The sequence below is a fragment of the Oncorhynchus tshawytscha genome, linkage group LG15 (genome assembly GCF_018296145.1).
Source record: "Oncorhynchus tshawytscha isolate Ot180627B linkage group LG15, Otsh_v2.0, whole genome shotgun sequence".
Lineage (NCBI taxonomy): Eukaryota > Metazoa > Chordata > Actinopteri > Salmoniformes > Salmonidae > Oncorhynchus > Oncorhynchus tshawytscha.
The window spans coordinates 11,186,565-11,208,337 of record NC_056443.1 but is presented as its reverse complement, the minus strand read 5'-3'; the positions used below and the strand labels follow the sequence as shown (position 1 = coordinate 11,208,337).

Sequence of the window (21,773 nt, the reverse complement as noted above, 5' to 3'; positions counted from 1 at the left end):
TTTCTAACCATGTGACCTGACCAGGAACAATTTGGGGTCCAATGTCTCCTTTGCATCAGGTTACTCTCCTGCAGGGAAACTATTGACAATTGTTTCGAGGACGCAAACCTGTAATGACCCACTATCTGGTTTGATTGTTGTAAGTGGTTTTCAACCTTTTTTGGTTACTATAATCACATCTCGCTCAATCTGAACTGAAGTACCCCCTCATGTCCATCTGATAGTTAAGCAAATGTTATTATGCATATTCCCAAATACCCCCTGTGGATTGGCCAGTTATAGGTACCCTCAGGGGTACTCCTAGCACAGATTAATAGGCATTTTTGGTACTAGTACCGCAGTTTGAGAACAACTGTTGTAAATCATGCGCTTTGCTGACATCTAACGGTCTTTCAGTGTATATTGGGGTTCTCTTACATTTTTTTGTACATACCGCATAGCAACATAGTTATACATTGTAACCATTAATTAAATTCAATTGATATGGTGTTTCTTGTTTTTACAACAGTAAAAGAGACCCGCCCATTGTGTCTCTCGAATATGTGAAGCTTTTAGTGTGTACAGCTTTTAGTTCCTGTATCTGTATTTCTAGACGGGGGCGTTTGTCGGCGACACACGGGGAGCCTGTGTTCGATTGAGATGGCGGTCGGAACAGCGAGCACAAGGAACGAATAAATATTACCCCGTCTAAACATAATCTGTGGAACCTGTAGCGCCTTCACATTTACACTAAACTGTAACGTAGCATAGCGCTATGGAGAAACCGACAGTCGCACTTGTGTATCAAGCTGTGCAGGCTCTTTATCATGATCCGGACCCCGCCGGTAAAGAGCGAGCTTCGGTGTGGCTGGGGGAGCTACAGAGATCGGTAAGTAAACTCGAGAGATGGGGGGGACTTGGAATGGGCCTAGAACAAGACATGGCTAGGCAGGTCGTGTGAGGCCGAAAACAAAACATTGCATCAGAATGCGTAATACCATGGTGATAAAAAAACATGTGTTTGTATATGCTAACCCAACTACGAATGAATGAGCATAGATTCACACGCTAGCAACAAACTGCATAGCATTATCTAGTTAGCTTAGTTAAGCTAGTTTGGTAGATAGCTAACAAACTAACTACTTAGCATTAGCCGCACAGTTGCTATTTCCACTACTAGCCTGCTAGTAACTGTCAAATGGAAACGGGTATAGGTCTATGGGGATTCCTATGTGCAACGAAGATGATAACGCTAACACAAGCTAGCTTTCTCTCGCGTGTAACGTTAGTCCTTAAACAATCCATGGCGTTTGACAATGCTAGCTAGTTAGCCACACAGCAGATACAGTAACTAGTTTAACATCAATGTATTGCTAGTTAGCTTATGTAGTTGCCTAGGGTTAACTAAACTGCATTCTTGACATAATCAGTAGCTCGCGCTAATGACAGTTACGTTAGCCGGGCATAATACAGGAAGAGCGCGAGGCGAGGGTGGCCACCATGCTAGCGTCCATTACTTGCTAGCAAACTTGCCGTTTTAGCCACATAAGGCTAAATTGCTTAGTAGAGGGGCGTGTTGCCTCGCTAGCTAAAGTTAGCTAGCGGGCTAACGATATTGCCAGGGGGGCTTTTGCTTTGAGATAGTCAGCGAACGTTAACCTGGCTAGCTACACGAACAACTTCCATTTGTGTTGATTATGTTGGGTAAATGGTGTGCCACTTAAAGTTGTTTGCTGTTGGTTAACGTTAGCCGTTTTATTTCCGCATTTGTTTTTTTTTGTTTTTCCTCCATTGGTGCTGCGTCGGTCTGGTTTCCGCATATTCATTGGTTACTGCCTTAACCACTGCAGGAAATGTAATCATTGTCTGTCATCGGACAATCAATGATCTGAAATACGGCCCACTTCATATTGCCGCTACGTATTCCTACCAACTTTAACGTATTATTGTGATAACTTCTATAATAGATGGCCTTCCTACAGGTTGCATTGAGAGACACAGCCTCAGGGTAACTGGATTCAAAACAGCTATTTCTCCCCACTATCATGCAGTTCCCACAGAAAGGCCTCACAAAGCCATGTGTTGATTCCCTAAGAAAAAATGAAATGTCGCATAACATGTTTTAAAACACTTTAGACTGTGACAAGCAACTTCCTGAGTTTGCTGGCACTTGGATCTGAACAGTCTAAATTGGGAGAGTAGGAGCCATCTGAGTGATGAGCACTGTGTGTGTGCTCTGTGCTGTCAGCAGCTTTTTCACCCTGGCTGCCAGGACATACTGGACACTGATGGACAAATGGGGAAGGGGCTTGGCTGTTTCACTTTGCAATATAAATTCTCATACACATTTTTACCAGGTTTTACTTTATACCATACTCCAGAATATCTAATAGCTGACCAACTGTTGGTTAAGGCAACAAGCCCTCTATGAAGCCAGCTAGCAACAGACACCTGATGGTGTTGCATAGGAAGGATATCAGATTTGGCCTACTGCATTTTTTTCAATGGGCCTACTCCCTTTGGGTGTTTATGTGATTAGTGTGGTTTTGAAATAATTTGAGTAGGTTGGAACCCAACCCTGAGAATGTAAGCAAAGTAATCCATTTACTGGGAGGTGCTTTTTTTTTTGTGATTGTTTGAGTTCTCACCTTATTTTTTCCCCCATTTGAGAACAAAATATCTTTAAAATTGTTTACATTTTTCTGTAGGACTATGCCAACAATGCCTAATTTATCATAACCATTACAGATAACAATTCCTAATTTAAAAGCAAGTGAAGTTATTGAAACCTTTAATGTCAACTGATTATATTGTGGAACACAATCTTCAAAAAGGCAGTAACCTCAGCAGTGGCGCTTACTTGTAGAAGCCTATGGCTGTGCAATTGCATAGCCTTGCATTGTTAATTTAGCAGACACAACGCTTTTTCCCCGAGCCCTTATCACAGTCAAGACACTTATTTTTATTGTAAAAAAAAGACAACAAAAAACATGAATATAACAGAATTTAAAAAAAGTTGCCGGTGCGATGTGATGCGCATCTGAAGTCTGCAACAGTTATCCTCAGTGATCATTTGAAACTGGGCTCTATTTGCTTCGTTGAAAGACATTTTTCCCCCCAGGATTATAGACCAAAATCTGTCTTTTTGATATAAAGATGTTCGATTTAGTTTATTCTGCCTTTTCTTTGGAATTTTCTAAATGTATTAACAATTCCATCTCCTTTGTGAGTAGGTCTTTTATCGAACTAATGATTGTGTATTTTCAGTGTGGATCCAGTCTGTTTAGGGGGTTATAGCCTAGGCTAATGGAGTGGACAAACATGGACAGGTAGCCTACTTTTTGTAGTGAATTTTTTTTGACAATCGGCGTAACATGTCTGACTATTTTTAAGGGCCTAATAGTTAAGTCATGCCATTTTAATGCCAAAAATGTATTACCCTTTAATGTGGCATGAACACAACCAGTCATGATTTCTTCTGATTGTCAACCAAATCACATGAAAAAGTACTAGATTTTAGAAATAAATCTAAAATCGTGCACTGTGCACCCATTTGATAAATGGAAAGACGTATGTTAAAAAACACCAAAAGGTGTAATAACAGTCGGTGATTGTCATTAGGTCTACATTCTTGTAGCCTGAATTAATTGCGTCTCGCTGACAAAAGGTCATTTTTTGTAGAAAGAAATGACGTGAAAAGGGCCTGAAATACGGCACTGTCCCGGGATGACAAGTGCAGCCACATGGGAAAAATGGCTTAAACAATGAAACGTAGGTGGGTTTATTTGCTTCATTTGGAATGGGCTTTGATTTTCATATTTACCGCTGTAGCAGGGGCACATCTCTCATTCAGGGCGGTTCCGCACCAGTATCCCTGTTTTTGACTTGTTTCCGTAACCTTCCTGTCTGAATAAAGTTAAAGGTGGCGCTAACTGTTCTCCCCGTATCCCCTCCCCACAGATGTACGCGTGGGAGATGGCAGACCAGCTCCTCCAGCTGAAACAGGACGTAGAGTCTTGTTACTTTGCCGCCCAGACCATGAAGATGAAGATCCAGACGTCGTTCTTTGAGCTCCCCCCAGAGACTCACATCGCCCTCCGAGACTCCCTGCTCTCACACATACAGAGCCTCAAGGACCTCTCCCCCATCATCGTCACTCAGGTAATGGCCTCCTCGCACATTGATGTAACCTAGGGTAACGCTCCTTCCATCCAATTATTGTCCATCCGGTATCACCCTCTGTCAGTGACCACCGACACTCTCGGATGACTTGGATTTCTGTCTTAGCCTTTATGCTCCTAGAATGCTCTCGAGGAATGTCCCACTGACCATCGAAATGTCCCAAAGGCTTAGCCATGCACATGGCACAGTAGCAATAGAACTCTAGCATTTACCCCAATGTACCACCACAGGGGTGTAGCTGTGGTACAATTGAACAAATACAGTATTACATGGCATTAAGATACTCTAATCCTTACAAGTTCTTCCTGATTTCTTGTCTAATTTCTCTCCTCCCTCTCTCAGCTTGCTCTGGCCATTGCAGACCTCGCCCTACAGATGGCCTCCTGGAAGGGCTGTGTCCACACCCTCATTGAAAAGTAAGACCCCTGCCGTTCAACCACTCATCTCAGATCACACCTGTGGGTAACAGAATGCCAGAGTTACAGGATATTAGACTGGGTGGTTCTCTAAAGTCAAAAGCCATTGTAAATAGTTGGTATTTTTGAGGTGACGTTAAGCTTCAAATACATCTCCTTCATGCTAATTTTCTCATTACTGACTGCTGCCGTCTCTGCTCCACTCTCCTTGCCTCTCAGGTATAGCAATGATGTCAGCTCCATGACGTTTCTGATAGAGATCCTTACAGTGCTCCCTGAGGAGGTCCACAGCCGCTCCCTACGCATCGGAGCCAATCGCAGGACAGAGATCATCGAGGACCTGGCCTATTACTCCAGTACTGTGGTCACCCTACTGGTGAGAGTTCTCTCTCTGGCCGACACGCACACTATCCATTCATCTTTCTCTCGCCAACACTCATATACTAGCCTATTTTACCCACCTGATTTCAGCTGGTCTAAACTAGAGCACCTGTCACTACTCCCCCTTACTGGTTAAGCAGACCCCCCATGGGTTCATCCTCTCATTATAAAACCCTGTGATATACAGCCTCATTATCACAAAGCTATTCAGCTACTACCACTACCTTAGAGGGACAAACTGAACCACTCACTTTGTAGTATAATTTTCTCTGCAGAATTTCCAAGTTTGACTGTAGATGTTTTTGAGGATTAAGTGTAAGGATGTATGAGTTGTCCTCCCAAAACCAACAGAAAAGAGACAGAACTATACTGCTTGTGTTGGGGGTTACCTCAAACTACAATCAACAATTTTCCTTGAGTCAATAACACCTGTTGTGACTCCTGTTTCGTTGGGTGAACTTCCTCGTGCGTTTGGCTTCAGACACAGTGTTGTGGTTTTGATAAGGATCAGTGTTGTTAGCGCATGTGTGTTGTCTCTAGATGACATGTGTGGAGAAGTCTGGCAGCAATGAGAAGATGCTGATCAAGGTGTTCCGCTGTCTGGGAAGCTGGTTCAACCTGGGAGTCCTGGACAGCAACTTTATGGCCAACAACCAGCTCCTGATGGTCCTTTTCCAAGTGCTGGTATGTCTCTTTCTCTCACTCTCTCACGGCATTTTGGAAGCACAAATTAACAGTGCTAGTGACAAACACTCCCAAAGTCCCTCGAAATATTAGAGCAGCATTCGTTCCAAACCCTTATTTGTGCAACAACCATGGGGGGGCGGGGCAATAATTTATGCCGGTTTAGAATGCTAATCGCTTGTATGCATAATGCATGAGTTTCAGCCACCGAACATCTCTTTGTCATACTGTTATTTTTTGTCTGTTTGGCAGCAAAGAGACGAGACGTCCACTAACCTGCACGAGGCTGCGTCCGACTGTGTGTGTTCAGCACTGTACGCCATCGAGAACGTGGACACACACATGCCCCTGGCCCTGCAGCTTTTTCAGGGCGTCCTCACGCTGGAGACGGCCTACCATATGGCTGTGGCACGGGAGGACCTCGACAAGTATGAACACACTACTCCCCTTTACATACATACACCAAGATCACCTATCCAAACACCACACTCCTTCCTGCCCCAAACCTATCCTTCCTCCATTGCTCTTGATGTTGAACTCGTCTGACTCTTCTCCACTGTCCTCTGTGTGGAAGAAAAGAATGATAACTTTTATCCACAACTCTCTCCTTCCTTAACTCTCTCTCCTTCTCCCTTGTTCTGTCAGAGTGTTGAATTACTGTAGGATCTTCACTGAGTTGTGTGAGACGTTTCTGGAGACCACAGTCAAGAGTCCAGGCCAGGGCATGGGAGACCTGCGAACGCTTGAGCTGCTGCTCATCTGTGCAGGACACCCCCAATATGAGGTACACAACACAAGATATGCCCACACACACACTCTGTTTTGGGTGGATTTCAAGTGTGTGTGTTCTCTTCTGGTGAATCTCAGGTTGTGGAGATTTCCTTTAACTTCTGGTATCGTCTGGGAGAGAACCTGTATAAGACCAACGACCCTGCCCTCCACGGCATCTTCAGACCCTATATCCAGAGACTGCTGCACGGCCTGGCCCGCCACTGCCAACTAGACCCCGACCACGTAAGGACCACCAACACATGACAAGGAGTCCTTAACCAATTCCAGTGATGCCAACCATACTCCCCAATACTCTGCTTATGTCGTATCTGATTGTAGAATCCCTTAACCATATGCACGTATTACCAAGTACTTCAGTACATCATTTGGCTTTGGAAGTAGAGTATCCTTCACTCATGGTCTCCACTTTTGTGTTGATCCACAGGAGGGCATCCCAGAAGATACAGATGACTTTGGGGAGTTCAGGATGAGGGTGTCTGATCTTGTGAAGGATGTCATTTTCCTTGTGGGCTCCATGGAATGTTTCTCCCAGGTAGCAACCTTTTGGAAATTGCAAGTTCAAATGATGTCATTTAGATGACAAGATATACCGACTGTCTTCTCCTGTTTTTCCTCTTTCTCCCTCTCACTCTCTCAGTTGTACTCCACTCTAAAAGAAGGCAACCCTCCCTGGGAGGTGACCGAGGCTGTTCTCTTCATCATGGCCGCCATCGCCAAGAGTGTAGACCCGTGAGTGTCCTCTGCATGTCATTCCTCATTAATAGAATGAATTATGACTAAATCCCTTCCCCACTGTGTAGAATGTGTACAACCGCTGTAGATTTGTATATTCCCCCCCAGGGTGTTTGTGTAACGTTTCAATCTTTAATTTGTGCGTAATGTATAACGTGTTAATGCTTTCCCCCTGTCAGTGAGAACAACCCCACCCTGACAGAGGTGTTAGAGCAGGTGGTGCTGCTGCCAGAGACTGTCCATATCGCCGTGCGCTACACCAGCATTGAGCTGGTGGGGGAGATGAGCGAGGTCGTTGACCGCAACCCGCGGTTCCTAGGTAGGTTCAGTGTTCACGTTACAGTCAATTGCTTAGCTCGGGACCTGAGTGATTGAGTTAATCAATTTGGAGGTTCATCTTCATCTGTGTGTTAGTGTGTAACTCTAGTTTTGAGCACGTCTGTTTCCTTGTCATTTTTCTCTGTTTTCCATTCCTTTTTCCGTCCTGTGTCAAATGCCTGTGTCACTCTGTTTTGTTACACCTCTGCCTGTGCCCCTCTTGGTTGTATACTCTGGATGTGTGTATGACCTTAGCCCCGCTCTGTCACAGACCCCGTGCTGAACTACCTGATGAAGGGCCTGAGGGAGAAGACCCTAGCTTCCGTGGCGGCCAAGGCGATCCATAACATCTGCTCTGTGTGCCGGGACCACATGGCCCAGCACTTCCAGGGCCTGCTGGACATCGCCCGTGCCCTCGACTCCTTTGCCCTGACCACCGAAGCCGCCGTAGGCCTCCTCAAAGGTAACGTTATGCCACCCTTATTTTTGACACTTTTTATGGGGTAGATTAGTTTTAATATGGCAGATTGTGGCTTCTATCAGTGTCGTCTGCATTTTCAATCCCACTTTTTATTTTATTTTGTAGATGTTTATTATTTTCCCCCTAAACCTACTACCCCTCACCTAATTGGAGTAAACTAATGGACAAAAATATTTATGCTTCCACTTCCAGCTCATAAATATTATATATATATATTATATTTTACATTACTTATCTTTTGTTTATTTTAGTCCCATCCTTCAACTACTCTCAACCCCTCCCATCTATCTCTGAAGACCATCCAGTTTTGATTTCTAGCTGCCATATATTTTTCCACTGATGTTTCACAAACATTTTGAAACTTTCTATTCTCATAATTTCTACAGATTGTAAATTTAAAGTTAAACCTTTTGCTAAGAGTATTATTGATCGATTTGACTGACTTATAAAATTTGTGGAGTTAGATTCCAACATTTACCTGGAGCTTTCAGCCATTCCTGAACCTGCGACCAAAAACAATCAACAGTACCAGTACCAAAACAAGTGCTCTAATGATTGGTTCTTCACAGTCGAGTCTGCAGGGCTGGGATGGTTGTATCTCGTGTGTTAAAAAATAAAAATAAAAATTACACACAGAGTACCAGTCAAAGTTTGGACACAACTATTTATTCAAGCATTTTTCTTTATTTGTACTTTTTTCTACGTTGTAGAATAATAGTGAAAATGTAAAAACTATGAAGTAACACATGGAATCGTGTAGTAACCAAAGTGTTAAACAAATAAAAATGTATTTTATATTTGAGATTCTTCAAAGGAGCCAGCCACCCTTTGCCTTGTCAGTTTTGCACACTCTTGGCATTCTCTCAACCAGCTTCACCTGGAAGGCATTTCCAACAGTCTTGAAGGAGTTCCCACACATGCTAAGCACTTGTTGGCTGCTTTTCTTTCACTCTGCAGTCCAACTCATCCCAAACCATCTCAATTGGGTTGAGGTTGGGTGATTGTGGAGGCCAGGTCATCTGATGCAGCACTCCATCACTCTCCTTCTTGGTCAAATTTGACCGTGAAGGCCTGATTCATGCAGTCTTTTCTGAACTCTGAAGCATTTATATGGGCTGCAATTTCTGAAGCTGGTAACTCTAATGAACTTATCCTCTGCAGGAGAGGTAACTCTGGGTCTTCCTTTCCTGTGGTAGTTCTCACGAGAGCAAGTTTCATCATAGTGCTTAATGGTTTTTGTGACTGCACTTGAAGAAACATTTAAAAGTTCATAATGTTCTGGATTGACTGACCTTTGTCTTAAAGTAATGATGGACTATTTCTCTTTACTTATTTGCGCTGTTCTTGCCATAATGTGGACTTGGTCTTTTGCCATAATGTGGACTTGGTCTTTTACCGAATAGGGTTATCTTCTGTATACCAGCCCTACCTGGTCACAACACAACTGATGGGCTCAAATGCATTAAGAAGGAAAGAAATTCCACGTTCACTTTTAAGAAGGCACACCTGTTAATTGAAATGCATTCCCGGTGAGTACTTCATGAAGCTGGTTGAGAGAATTCCAAGTGTGCAAAGCTGTCATCAAGGCAAAGGTTGGCTACTTTGAAGATTCTCAAATATAAAATATATTTTGGTTTAACACTTTCTTGGTTAAAACGAGTCCATATGTTGTCTTCACTATTATTCTACACTGTGTAGAAAATAGTAAAAATAACCCTGGAATGAATAGGTGTAAACTTTTGACTGGTACTGTGTGTGTGCACTATCGCAAGAATTTTGTATAATTGAAATTCTATGTTTTTAATCTGGTGTTGTTTTGTCTATCAGTTCACTAACCATGTGCCAGGGAATCGGTACATCGCAAATCTCCTGACTACTTTGTCAACCTGTATGGCGCAGCTGTAAATTATTTTGGTCTTCATGTAGGGACAAAAGACAAGTTCCTTACCTTCTCCCCCTTCCACTTGACTCCTCCATTTGTGCAGTAATGCTGCAATCTGTTGGTTGTGATTTTGGTTAGAGCAGACATTTCCATATGTTTTTGTTAACTGCCAGTGTGAGAACTCCACCAGTTGTATTTATATCATTTAGAAGATTATACATTTTAAATGATTTTTCTCCAAATACACTTTTTTTAATCAATTAGTGTATTGGAGTTTAATGATAATGTTTGTTCTGTCTCTTCTGGTGGATTAAACTGAAATTGCCAACAGTTTTCTATGTCTTGTGTTAAAAATAAACCAAAAGTGAGAGGTTGTAATCTGAATGAAGAGAAAAAGGCCATTCTTGAATACTAGGTGAGCCATTCTTACTAATCTGCTAGAGAACCAGTTTGGATATAGTATAGTTTTTGTATGATTGAAGCATTTAAGTGAGAGGTCTAATGCTTTAATATTTAGTCATTTCTGCCCTCTGAATTCATAATCATTATATGAATAGGCCCATTCCAAATAAAGTAGAATAAAACATTGTTAGAAAGTTGTGTAGGCAGGGCCATAAGTAGGTTGTAGTTATTATTTAGGTTGTAGATATTATAGGACTATTTCCCTCTCTACCATTTTGTATTTCATATACCTTTGACTATTGGATGTTCTTATAGGCACTTTAGTATTGCCAGTATAACAGTATAGCTTCCGTCCCTCTCCTCGCTCCTCCCTGGGCTCGAACCAGCAACACAACGACAACAGCCACCATCAAAGCAGCGTTACCCATGCAGAGCAAGGGAAACAACCACAGGCTCAGAGCGAGTGACTTTTGAAACGCTATTAGCGTGCGCTAACTAGCTAGCCATTTCACTTCGGTTACACCAGCCTCATCTCAGGAGTTGATAGGATTGAAGTCATAAACAGCGCAATGCTTTTGACGCACAACGAAGAGCTGCTGGCAAAACACACGAAAGTGCTGTTTGAATTAATGTTTACGTGCCTGCTTCTGCCTACCATGCTCAGTCAGATACTTAGATACTTGTATGCTCAGTCAGATTATATACAATGCAGGACACACTAGATAATATCTAGTAATATCATCAACCATAACTAGTGATTATGATTGTTTTTTAGAAGATAAGTTTAATGTTAGCTAGCAACTTACCTTGGCTTACTGCATTCGTGTAACAGGCAGTCTCCTTGTGGAGTGCAACGAGAGAGAGGCAGGTCGTTATTGCTTTGGACCAGTTAACTGTAACGTTGCAAGATGGATCCCCCGAGCTGACAAGGTGAAAATCTGTCTTTCTGCCCCTGAACATGGCAGTTAACCCACCTAGGCCGTCATTGAAAATGAGAATGTGTTTTTAACTGACTTGCCTAGTTAAATAAAGGTGTGTGTATATATTTTTTTTAATCGGCGCCCAAAAATACCGATTTCCGATTTATGAAAACTTGAAATCCGCCCTAATTAATCGGCCATTCCAATAAATCGGTCGACCTCTAATGGCAATAGTTGACGTGTTTTAACTCCTTTTGACAATTTTAATACTTTCTGAGAAGTGGCCATTATTTACTATTAATACATAACTTTAACCCATTTGTATAAGAGATTCTCCAAAATGAATGTAGTCCAGTCATTTATACCATGCCACTCTTTCCACTACTTTGGTCTTTCTCTGCTCCACTCCTTCTCTATTCCATCTCTCACTTTCAATCTCTTGTTTTTATTCATTTCTGTCTCACTTGCTAGTCCATTTCTTTCAGCAACTTGTTCTCTCTGGACTGTGGGTCCAGTTTTTTTTATTTGATTACCTAATGAGTTTGATTTGTATTAAACGAGTGGTGTTGCTCTGTCACCATGGTAATGCAGGTTGTTTTGCAATGCAGGTACAGCCCTGGTCCTGGCTCGTCTGCCCCTGGAGAAGATTGCTGAGTGTTTGAGTGACCTGTGTGCTGTGCAGGTCATGGCCCTCAAAAAGGTGTGTTTTTCTGCCATTTGTTTATGTGCAAGTTTGTTTGTTTAGGTTGTGTGTAACCCACTACAATAGTAGTAGTTTTGTGGATTGGGTATTTGTGTGATACCAACAGGTTTGCTTATTTGTCTCCTATCTTCAGCTTCTCTCTCAGGACCCCAGCAATGGGAAAGCCGCTGACCCCACTGTCTGGCTGGACAGACTAGCAGTAATCTTCCGGTACAATCAACTCATTTATAACGCATTGTGCTATATAAATACATATCCTGGTTGCCCAGGCCACGAACTGTCTAATGTAGCTATACTGATATGATTTGGGCTGATTAATATTTTAAGCAGAAATGTTTGGCTTAATGTTTTTTTCTCCCCCCCCCAGACACACAAACCCCATTGTAGAGAATGGACAAACACACCCATGTCAGAAAGTCATCCAGGAGGTAAAGCAACTGGCAGTTTCTTTTTTCCACCCTCTACATTTGAGCTTTTTATTGTTGTTGTATTTGGACGAAGCTACCAATTGCATACAACCTGCATTGTTCAACACATTAATTGGACTAAGTTGTTTTAATGGAACTATTTTGGTGCTCAACTACCTTGGTGCTTTTCTCCTTTTCAGATTGTAATTTCAATTTGAGGCCATGATTGCGTACAGACATTCCCACAGTTTCTCATGCTAAATCCATATTTGGTGTTTCCTTGGTTCTCTGTAGATCTGGCCGGTCCTGTCACAGACTCTAAACACACACCAGGCTGATAACCGCATTGTGGAACGCTGCTGTCGCTGCCTGCGGTTCGCTGTGCGCTGCGTGGGCAAGGGCTCTGCCTCTCTACTACAGCCACTCGTCACACAGGTGCGTGTTCCTGTGTTTGGGTCACAATACGCCCCATAGGCAGATGGGTTAATCTTTGTTGGCGTGTCTGTTATTTGTGTATACAATGTCCATCGCCACTGGGTGCTTGTTGAGCCCAGGGCAGGCAGCTGGTGACTTATGACAAAGTTAGGCTAAATGTACAGTATAGGGTTGCAAAATTCCGGTAACTTCTCAAAACTCCTGGGTTGACAGATTCCCTTGCTTCCTGATTATTCCCTCTTGAATCTAGATTTCTGGGAATCTGTGGAAAGTTACTGGACATTTTTTGACCCTAGTATAGGTCTTAACAGTGTGTGTTTCAGATGGTCAGCATAACATTAAGGCTTGTCTGCTTGCCCGGGGCTAGTCATTTTTGGAAAAAAAAATATTTAGGTTACTTTGCTCATAATTAGATCAGTGTCCTCCGGATGCGATGTTTTGCTCACTCCCAATCTCTGCAGAGCGCATCGGAATACAGTATAATTATTGTAGGCCTGCACTGACAGGTGTCGTGGAAATTCATACTGAGAGAGACTTTCTTATTTCTTCAAACAATCATCTTTATTTAATTTTGTTGAATTATTACAATGAGACTAGTCAACCCAACACTCGTGACTGTTGGGCTGAGCAGCCTAAACTTTAAAGACAAACGTTACAGTTTTTTTTTTATATACTAAAGATGCTTAGTCATGGCTGGTTCCACCCCTCCCAAAAAAGGTTGGGGGCACCATTAGCCACTTTGGATTTATCCTGTGGTCATCCGCACAGGTTTTTTTTATTTTAACCCCCAACCCGGCTTAGTTTCCCAGATGCCTGGAAGATAAGACAATGAGTGATTGTTCTAAACTCTTCTAGGCGATCTCTATCTGGGTTACACACACCACATCTCGTCTATGGAATGCCGGCTTTAGGTTTTTATCACCAAGTCATTGTCAGCTCAAGCAATCTCTAGCAAAACCCATTCCCTTACCATACGCCCATATTAACTGCATGAAGTTAGTGGAAACCATCCTTTTACAGAAAATCAACATTTTAAAAGAACAGAAATGTCTTACTATAGTTAAGTATATCATCGTTAACTATTAATATCAAACAAATCGGGTAAATATGTAATTCTATCACATAGGCAAAGTGGTCTTTCAATCATGTAGTCGCAAGATGTGTTTTTGAGGTCAAAGGGATCCGCGTTTGCACATTTGTTGATAATTGCTAGTAAGCTATTTCCCAGTTATAGCACATTTTTGGTCAACAATAAGAATCCTGTGCATCAGCTGTGTGCCAGTTTCCAGAGGGAGGGAGAGCGAGACTGAAGTACATTTGCAAAATAATGATATGCAAAAGACTAACTAGGTAACCAGCCAAACTACACTGCTTTGAATTTCAATCTCGCTAGTTAACTGTTAGTATGCAATAAATGTCATGTCCGACTAACTAAAATAACTTTCCACAGGAACTCGTGTATTGCTGCAAATGGCCAACACACATTTTGATATGGGTGCGCAGTTGATGAAACTGATACTTCAAACTCCGGTTGTAAAACCATCTCTACAGCGCTCAATTGGCTAGGATTCTCCTCTATTCAATACTGGCCATGTAATTCTGACAACGTTAACAAATATTCTTAGAATAGCCCAATTGACAAGTAACTCCTTTGCTGTAATGATCTCCCCTGAACACTGAATATTTTAACCTTACAAATAGAAACTTTTTAGTAGGCTACCTCGTCCACCTTAATCATTTTAATCCCTGGTTCATTAAATGAGTGAAATTATTTTATAACGACGTAAGTATTTGGTTGTAATTAGTGATACACCAAAATTACATTTTTGGCTGATTACGATATTTTCCTTGCCCAAAAGAGATTTTTACATTTTAGGGGCCTTTTATGCATTCTAGTACAGTTAAATAGTTCGCACACACACACTTTGACACAGCGGTCTAAGGCACTGCATCTCAGTGCGAGAGGCTGTAATTGGGAGTCCCATAGGGCGGCACAAAATTGGCCCAGCGTTGTCCGGGTTTGGCCATCATTGTAAATAAGAATTTGTTCTTAACTGACTTGCCTAGTTAAAGGTCACACACACACACACACACCACACTGACCAAAAAAGTTATATTGTTGGCATTTACATATGTCCCCATTACCAGTAAAACATAATCAAAACCTATTTCTCTCACCTACTTGCTGTGCTGTTTCGTTCAGTTGTTTCATTCTCAACCAGGATTTCTATGGAATGCCGTTTTGGGTCTTTGCGTGTCATAAAAGATACATGTCAAATAACACTTTTGACCAGTTTTGACCACCTGAATATGACTGCATCACATTTAACACATTCATACTTTTTAAAAACGTAGTTATTACACATTGATTACTCTACCACTCTCTTATTTCATATGTCACAACGATTCATCGATACGTAACTTGTCTACAGTGCTAGCTAGCTGATGGATGCAAACATAGCAAAACGACATCTGTTTCAGTAGCGTTAGTTAGTTAGTTAGCTAGCTATCTATCTAGCTAGGTGTCATCTAAAATAACCCTAATTTATAAGACCGTTCTTATTTGATTAATGGGGGTCTGACCCATTTTGTGAAGCTAGCCACAATAGTGGACTTTCCAGTTAGCCTTCAAAATAAAAGTATGACATTGACAGTGATGCAAATGAATAGTAGAATTATGCCATTATTGAATAGATCATGCAAAACGAGGTTGGAATGTTATATAAAATCAACAAAATACAATTTGTTAATTTGACAAATCTGAAATCACACTGGATGTATTAGACTTTAGAATTGCATTGGAGGCATACGTATTTCCCTGTACAGCCTTACCCCATGTAATTTGATCCACAATCCATAGGTATCAGTCTACTAATTGACACCCAGAGAACATTAGCGTCGTAGCTCTTATTGTGGGACTCAAACTACTGTGAATTGAGCCACATTTATTGTCAACCTATGTGTTTTGAACACTATTCCAGAGGAAAAACAATACTGTGTGGATGTTTTGGAGTCTGATAACTCTGAGGAAGACGTTGGGGGAAACCTATCTTGGGTATTGAGTAGACTGATTTCACATTCCAACCTTGTTTAGCATTATCTAGTCTAAATATGGCAGGATTTTGCATCACTTTCAAATGGGTACTTTTATTAAAAGGCAAACCGCAAATTCCACTATTGTGCCTAATCCTTATTGTGGCTAGCTTCACAACCCGGTCCGGTCGAGCCTCACTAGCCAGATGAAAGCTAGCTGGCTGCTTATGTTAGCTTTGGGCAACGGGGTTAAGGAGCTGGCTAGCTATTTATTTTCATGAACTGAAGTTCAATTTCAATAGGTGAACAAGTGGCAACCTAGCTAATACTTACAAGGATTCCTAAATCATTACTAAGAATAATGAAAATAACTGTGGTTTCTACTCGTCATTGTTTTCAGGCTGTTTGTTTTGGTGCTAGCTTAGGTACCAAGCTAAAGCTAGCTACCCCAGAAGTTGCAGTCGAACAAATAATGCTTTATTACTAATGCGGTATTGTAAACGCATCGTTTGTGGCCAGTGTTTGGTTGTTTGCAGACTTTCTTTTGTACAGCTTTGACAGCGCTACTGATAGTAGTGGTGGCACTTTGGCTTGCATGTGCAAATTCGGAACATGCAACATTCTATAATAGAACTGTTATTTGACGTGTCAAATTAAAAGCTTATTTTACGGGTCAAGAAGTGTTATTTTACGTGTCAAATAGTGTTGACGTGTATCTTTTTTGGCATGCAAAGACTCAAACAGCGTTCCATTGTATGTCGTGAAACTAATAGCAGTGACACGATTACTGTGTAACTCCGGTATGGCGACGTGTACCGTTACTCGAAAGCCATCACCCACGACAGAGAACGGTTGATTGTCAAGGGCAATGAATTCTATTATCTTGCCTTTAATTGATTTTGCATTTGAGTTGTCTCGCTGAAATTGTCTTACTCTTTCAAATGATTGCTTGACTTGTTGACTGTTCGATCCAAACAGCAGACATTGTGGGCTAGGTTAGGATTGCAGTGTTGCACGTGTAGCGCAAAATTTTACGTTGCATTACGTCATGTACTTACATTATGTAGGTATGCACGTCAGCTTTGACATCGGTTTTGCACATCGGCGTTACTAAACATTGGGCTGATACCAATGTTGGTATTTTTAGCTAATATCTTCTGTTATGTTCACCGATTTAAAAATAAATAAATATATATATTTTTGTTTTATATCGTGCATCCCTTGTTGTAATGTTGCAGGGTGGCCAACCCTCGTCCAGGAGAGCTACTGGGTGTGCAGGAATTTGCTCCAGCCCTGCTCTAACACACCACCTTGCTCAACAGGACCTTGATAAGCTGACTGTTGCTTGAGCAGGGTTGGCTAAAAAGCCTATACTCAACAGCAGTTCCCCAGATGGAGGGTTGACCGACCATGTGTTTTATATACAGTAGCCTATCTGTGCAGTATTTTACTGAGAGGGGGGGAATGAAGTGCCTTACTCAAGGCACAACGGCAGGAGATATAATACATGGGATCAGAGACCAGCAGCATTCCATTGTCAATACCAGTGATAATGATGAATGTTATTGGTAAAGTGGTTCCTTGCATCATACAACACAATTTTCAGTCACCAATTTTCAGACTTGAGCTTTCGGACATGTTAAAATTCAGTCCCAAAAGATAATGTCAGGCCCTTGTCAGTGTGTGTACCAGGTCTAGAGATGTTAAATGTGTAGTGTTTCAGATGGTCAGTGTGTATCAGGTGTAAAGATGTTAAATGTGTGGTGTTTCAGATGGTCAGTGTGTATCAGGTGTATCCCCACTCCTGCTTCCTTTATCTGGGCAGCATCCTGGTGGATGAGTACGGCATGGAGGAAGGCTGCAGACAAGGTCTACTAGACATGCTACAGGTAGGACAAACACACCACTTTCATAGGTACTTGTAGTTTACTGGAGTGGCAGTGGAACTCTGGTTTGTTCTATTGGTTTTGAACTGACTTTGTCCCTTCTCGCTCCCCGTAGGCTCTGTGTATGCCCACCTTCCAGCTGTTGGAGCAGCCCAATGGTCTCCGTAACCACCCAGACACAGTAGATGACCTCTTCAGACTCGCCACCAGGTATTATCAACTGGAACACAGTTCAAGCAGTTGCTCCTCTCCCTCGAAATAAGTTCACTTTTAAATGTAAACTCAATGGGCTTTGTCTGAGGGGCAAGAATGAAAAATAACCATTGCTGGGGACCTGACACAGGCATAATTGTTTTACAGCAGCATTTAGGTTATAAAGAAGATTATCTTCTTGCTTCTTCTCTCTGCAGGTTTGTCCAGCGTAGTCCCGTCACCCTGCTCAGCAGTGGCATCATTGTCCACATCATCCAGTGTGCTATCGCGGCCACCACACTGGACCACCGGGACGCCAACTGCAGTGTCATGAAGTTCGTCAGAGACCTCATCCACACGGGCGTCAGCAACGACGTGAGTCAGCCCCAACAAAGTCAAATCTATTTCAAACAGTCAATGTTGGTTTGTCTCTGTTGCAGACTGCGCAGAATCACTGATCTCAAATACATTTGTATCCCAAATTATTCTTTGTCATCAAGATGAGCAAATCTGTGCCTCGCCTTGCTCAAACTGACCCCCTCAAACATGGGGATTCACTGTCTGACGATCAACCAAATGTCTCCTCTGAATAACAACAGTATATCAGTCAGATTGTCACGTTTTTTTTCCTTTTTTCCCGTTGCAGCACGAGGATGACTTTGAGCTGCGGAAGCAGCTAATAGGCCAGGCCATGGGGCAGCACGGGCAGCAGTTGGTCACCCAGCTCATGCACACATGCTGCTTCTGCCTGCCACCTTACACACTCCCCGATGTGGCTGAGGTGCTCTGGGAGATCATGGTGTTCGACAGGCCGGTGAGTCACATGTATATTGACACATGCTCTACCACTCCTGACAGTACTTGTATAATACATATGCAGTTGAAAGTAGATGTACACATACAGTCTTCGACAGGTGCTCGCTGTCATACCACAAGATGGCGCTAAGAGAACATCTTTCAACAGGGACCACAATTCATATTTACACACACTTCCAATGACATGGGCATGACAGCACTTTCCCTTGTGAGAAAGTGTTGTAGTACTACCATTGCATTGCCTCCTGATGTGTGTTTGATGTTTAACGTTGCAGATATGTTTTCTAGACGTTCTGCCGCTGGCTGGAGAACGCGCTGAAGGGGCTTCCTAAGGAGACGTCAGGCGGGGCGGTGACCGTCACACACAAACAGCTCACAGACTTCCACAAGCAGGTCACCAGGTGAGCATATCACAGCCACGCCCCTTCCATGCTTCTCAAGTGGAATCTGGTGCATTCTTTTCTGCCAGAAATGATCTAACTAGCCACGTGTTGTTCTCATAGGTTCAGGAGTTATGTCAGGTGAAACTTTGCATTTTCCCACTGGAAAACAGCTAGCTGTTTATGTTCTGACTCTGGGAAGAGCTCATGTGTCACAAGGCATGCTCAAACAAGCTGTTCCTGCAGCAGTGGAACGCTGGAAAACCAGAGTAGGAGAACCTCATGGATTCCCTGCCACATGTTTAGGCTCGCCTAGAAGCATCCCTTCCCCAGTTTTCCAGCGCTCTACCCTCTCTCACATGCGGTCTCTGAGGGAATGGGAGCTTCAGACAGATGACCGCTAGATAGTAATTCTCAGGGAGCACCTTGAGTTCACAGTTGGAGTCTTGTGAGAGACCCTGCATGCTCGACGTGGGTTCATTTCAGATTCATTTAAAGTGACCTTGAATAAATGGCGAGCCTGAATGTGTTGAATTACCTATTTTATTTGAAATAACCTTTACCATGTAAATGCACCACATTAATAACGTTGCCCTTTTCTCGCTCTTCCCCTCTTTCTCCAGTGCGGAGGAGTGTAAGCAGGTGTGCTGGGCTATCCGGGAGTTCACCAGATTGTTCCGATAGCCACGCCCAAAGAGCACTGCCAGAACACCAGGTTAGGCATCAACACAGAAACCTAAACAGCCCCCGCACTGGGATCTGCAGACTCATCTTACCCCATGTCTTTTAGATGGTTCCAAAAAAATATCTGATCGTATTTAGGTTGGCAAGTGTCAGTAACATCTCCATTGATTTCTTGTCATTTAAATGTTTTTCTTCCTCAGGTTAAATATTTTGGCGAACATTCAGAGGTGACGGCAAAGAGGCTGAAGACCGCAGCAGACGAGAATCTAAAGGGATCTCCTACTGGACAGATGGGCGGGACTTGGCACTGTGGAAAGCCAATCAAGACGCATCGCAAGGATTGGAGTGACAGGGTGAACCCGCAAACGAAATGCGCCTTTGGCTGTGTGAGAAGACGCCCCCCTCCGCTCCCTCTCGCTCCCCTGCCTCACTGTCACCACAGTAACAGGTGGCACGAGGGTTGAAAGGGGGCGGGGCAGGGGGGCATGTCCGAGGAGGGAGAATTCACCGACTCAAAGAAATGGGATTAGTTCTGCGTCAGTTGGATTTCTACAGGATCCATCTTCAAAAAGAACAAGTGAAGGGAAGGGGGGGAAAAAAACAAAGGATGTGCCTGGTTGCTAATCATAATGCATCAAAAAAAGACTTGTACGTTTTTAAATTGAGAAATGATTTATTTTCATGGATGTGTCTTTAGAACTTTAACATGGTCTTGCTGTCGGTGCCATATAGAAAAATAAATAGCAAACCCACGAGGCCCTTCACAAAACGGTCACCACTGCTTTGTGGAGGCATTTAGGAAATGGTTGAAGGGAATGCTGGGAGATTTGGCGTCACCTTTGACCTTTTTAAACATGTTGGCTGGAGTTTTACTGTTCTCTATTACCAGGGAAGGAGAGTTGTGACAGGTCGAGTGGGACTCTGGCAAATAGTATATATATTTTTTGTTCTTCCACCTCTGGCATCGTCCATTCTTGGAGGTAGACGCCACCGTCGGCGTTGTAGCCATGTTGTGAACAACAATAAAACAACTGTGAGGAACAAATTTGCTGTTGTCTGTATCATGTTTTAGAGTTTAGATGTTTGTTCATTCCAGATCCCTCACCCCCTAAAAATAACAAGTTGGTCAAGGTTAGAGGTCGACCGATTTAATCGGAATGGACGATTTTAAGTTTTTATAACAATCGGAAATCGGTATTTTTGGACTCCGATTTGGCCGAATTTGATTTAACACCTTTATTTAACTAGGCAAGTCCATTAAGAACACATTACTATTTTCAATGACTGCCTAGGAACGGTGGGTTTAACTGCCTTGTTCAGGGGCAGAACAACAGATTTTTACTTTGTCAGCTCAGGGATTCAATCTTGCAACCTTACAGTTAACTAGTCCGAAGCTCTAACCACCTGCCTCTCATTGCACTCCACGAGGAGCCTGCCTGTTACGTGAATGCAGTAAGAAGCCAAGGTAAGTTGCTAGCTAGCATTAAACGTATCTTATAAAAAAAAAACAATCAGAACCACTAGTTAACATTACAAGTTTATCTAGCGTTTCCTGCGTTGCATATAATCAAAAGGACTGTCGTTGCTCCAATGTGTACCTAACCATAAACATCAGTGCCTTTCTTAAAATCAATACACAAGTCTATTTTTAAACCTGCATATTTAGTTAATATTGCCTGCTAACATTAATTTCTTTTAACTTGGTAAATTGTGTCACTTCTCTTGCAACAGAGTCAGGGTATATGCAGCAGTTTGGGCCGCCTGGCTCGTTGCAAACTGTGTGAAGGCTTTATTCGTAACAAAGACAGCCAACTTCGCCAAACGGGGATGATTTAACAAAAGCGCACAGTCGTTGCACGACTGTACCTAACTATAAACATCAATGCCTTTTTAAAAATCAATACACAAGTATATATTTTTAAACCTGCATATTTGGCCAAAAGAAATCCAGGTTAGCAGGCAATATTAACCAGGTGAAATTGTCACTTCTCTTGCGTTCATTGCACGCAGAGTCAGGGTATATGCAACAGTTTGGGCCGCTTGGCTCGTTGCGAACTAATTTGCTAGA

General features: G+C 42.5%; 1 protein-coding gene across 1 annotated transcript; it reads left to right on the top strand.

Moving 5' to 3' along the window:
* The first annotated feature begins 598 nt into the window (after window positions 1–598).
* Window positions 599–20,750, top strand: LOC112214400 (transportin-3). The gene is made up of 23 exons (XM_024373093.2): window positions 599–868; window positions 3,940–4,140; window positions 4,504–4,577; window positions 4,797–4,953; window positions 5,499–5,642; window positions 5,895–6,070; window positions 6,288–6,426; window positions 6,510–6,656; window positions 6,859–6,966; window positions 7,072–7,163; window positions 7,346–7,485; window positions 7,756–7,947; window positions 11,778–11,869; window positions 12,006–12,082; window positions 12,240–12,300; window positions 12,574–12,714; window positions 17,520–17,636; window positions 17,749–17,843; window positions 18,044–18,200; window positions 18,472–18,639; window positions 18,930–19,042; window positions 19,645–19,736; window positions 19,906–20,750. Exons 1-22 carry the CDS (start codon window positions 755–757, stop codon window positions 19,703–19,705), a joined length of 2,766 nt encoding a protein of 921 aa, XP_024228861.1. The 5' UTR covers window positions 599–754; the 3' UTR covers window positions 19,706–19,736; window positions 19,906–20,750.
* The last annotated feature ends 1,023 nt before the right edge of the window (window positions 20,751–21,773 follow it).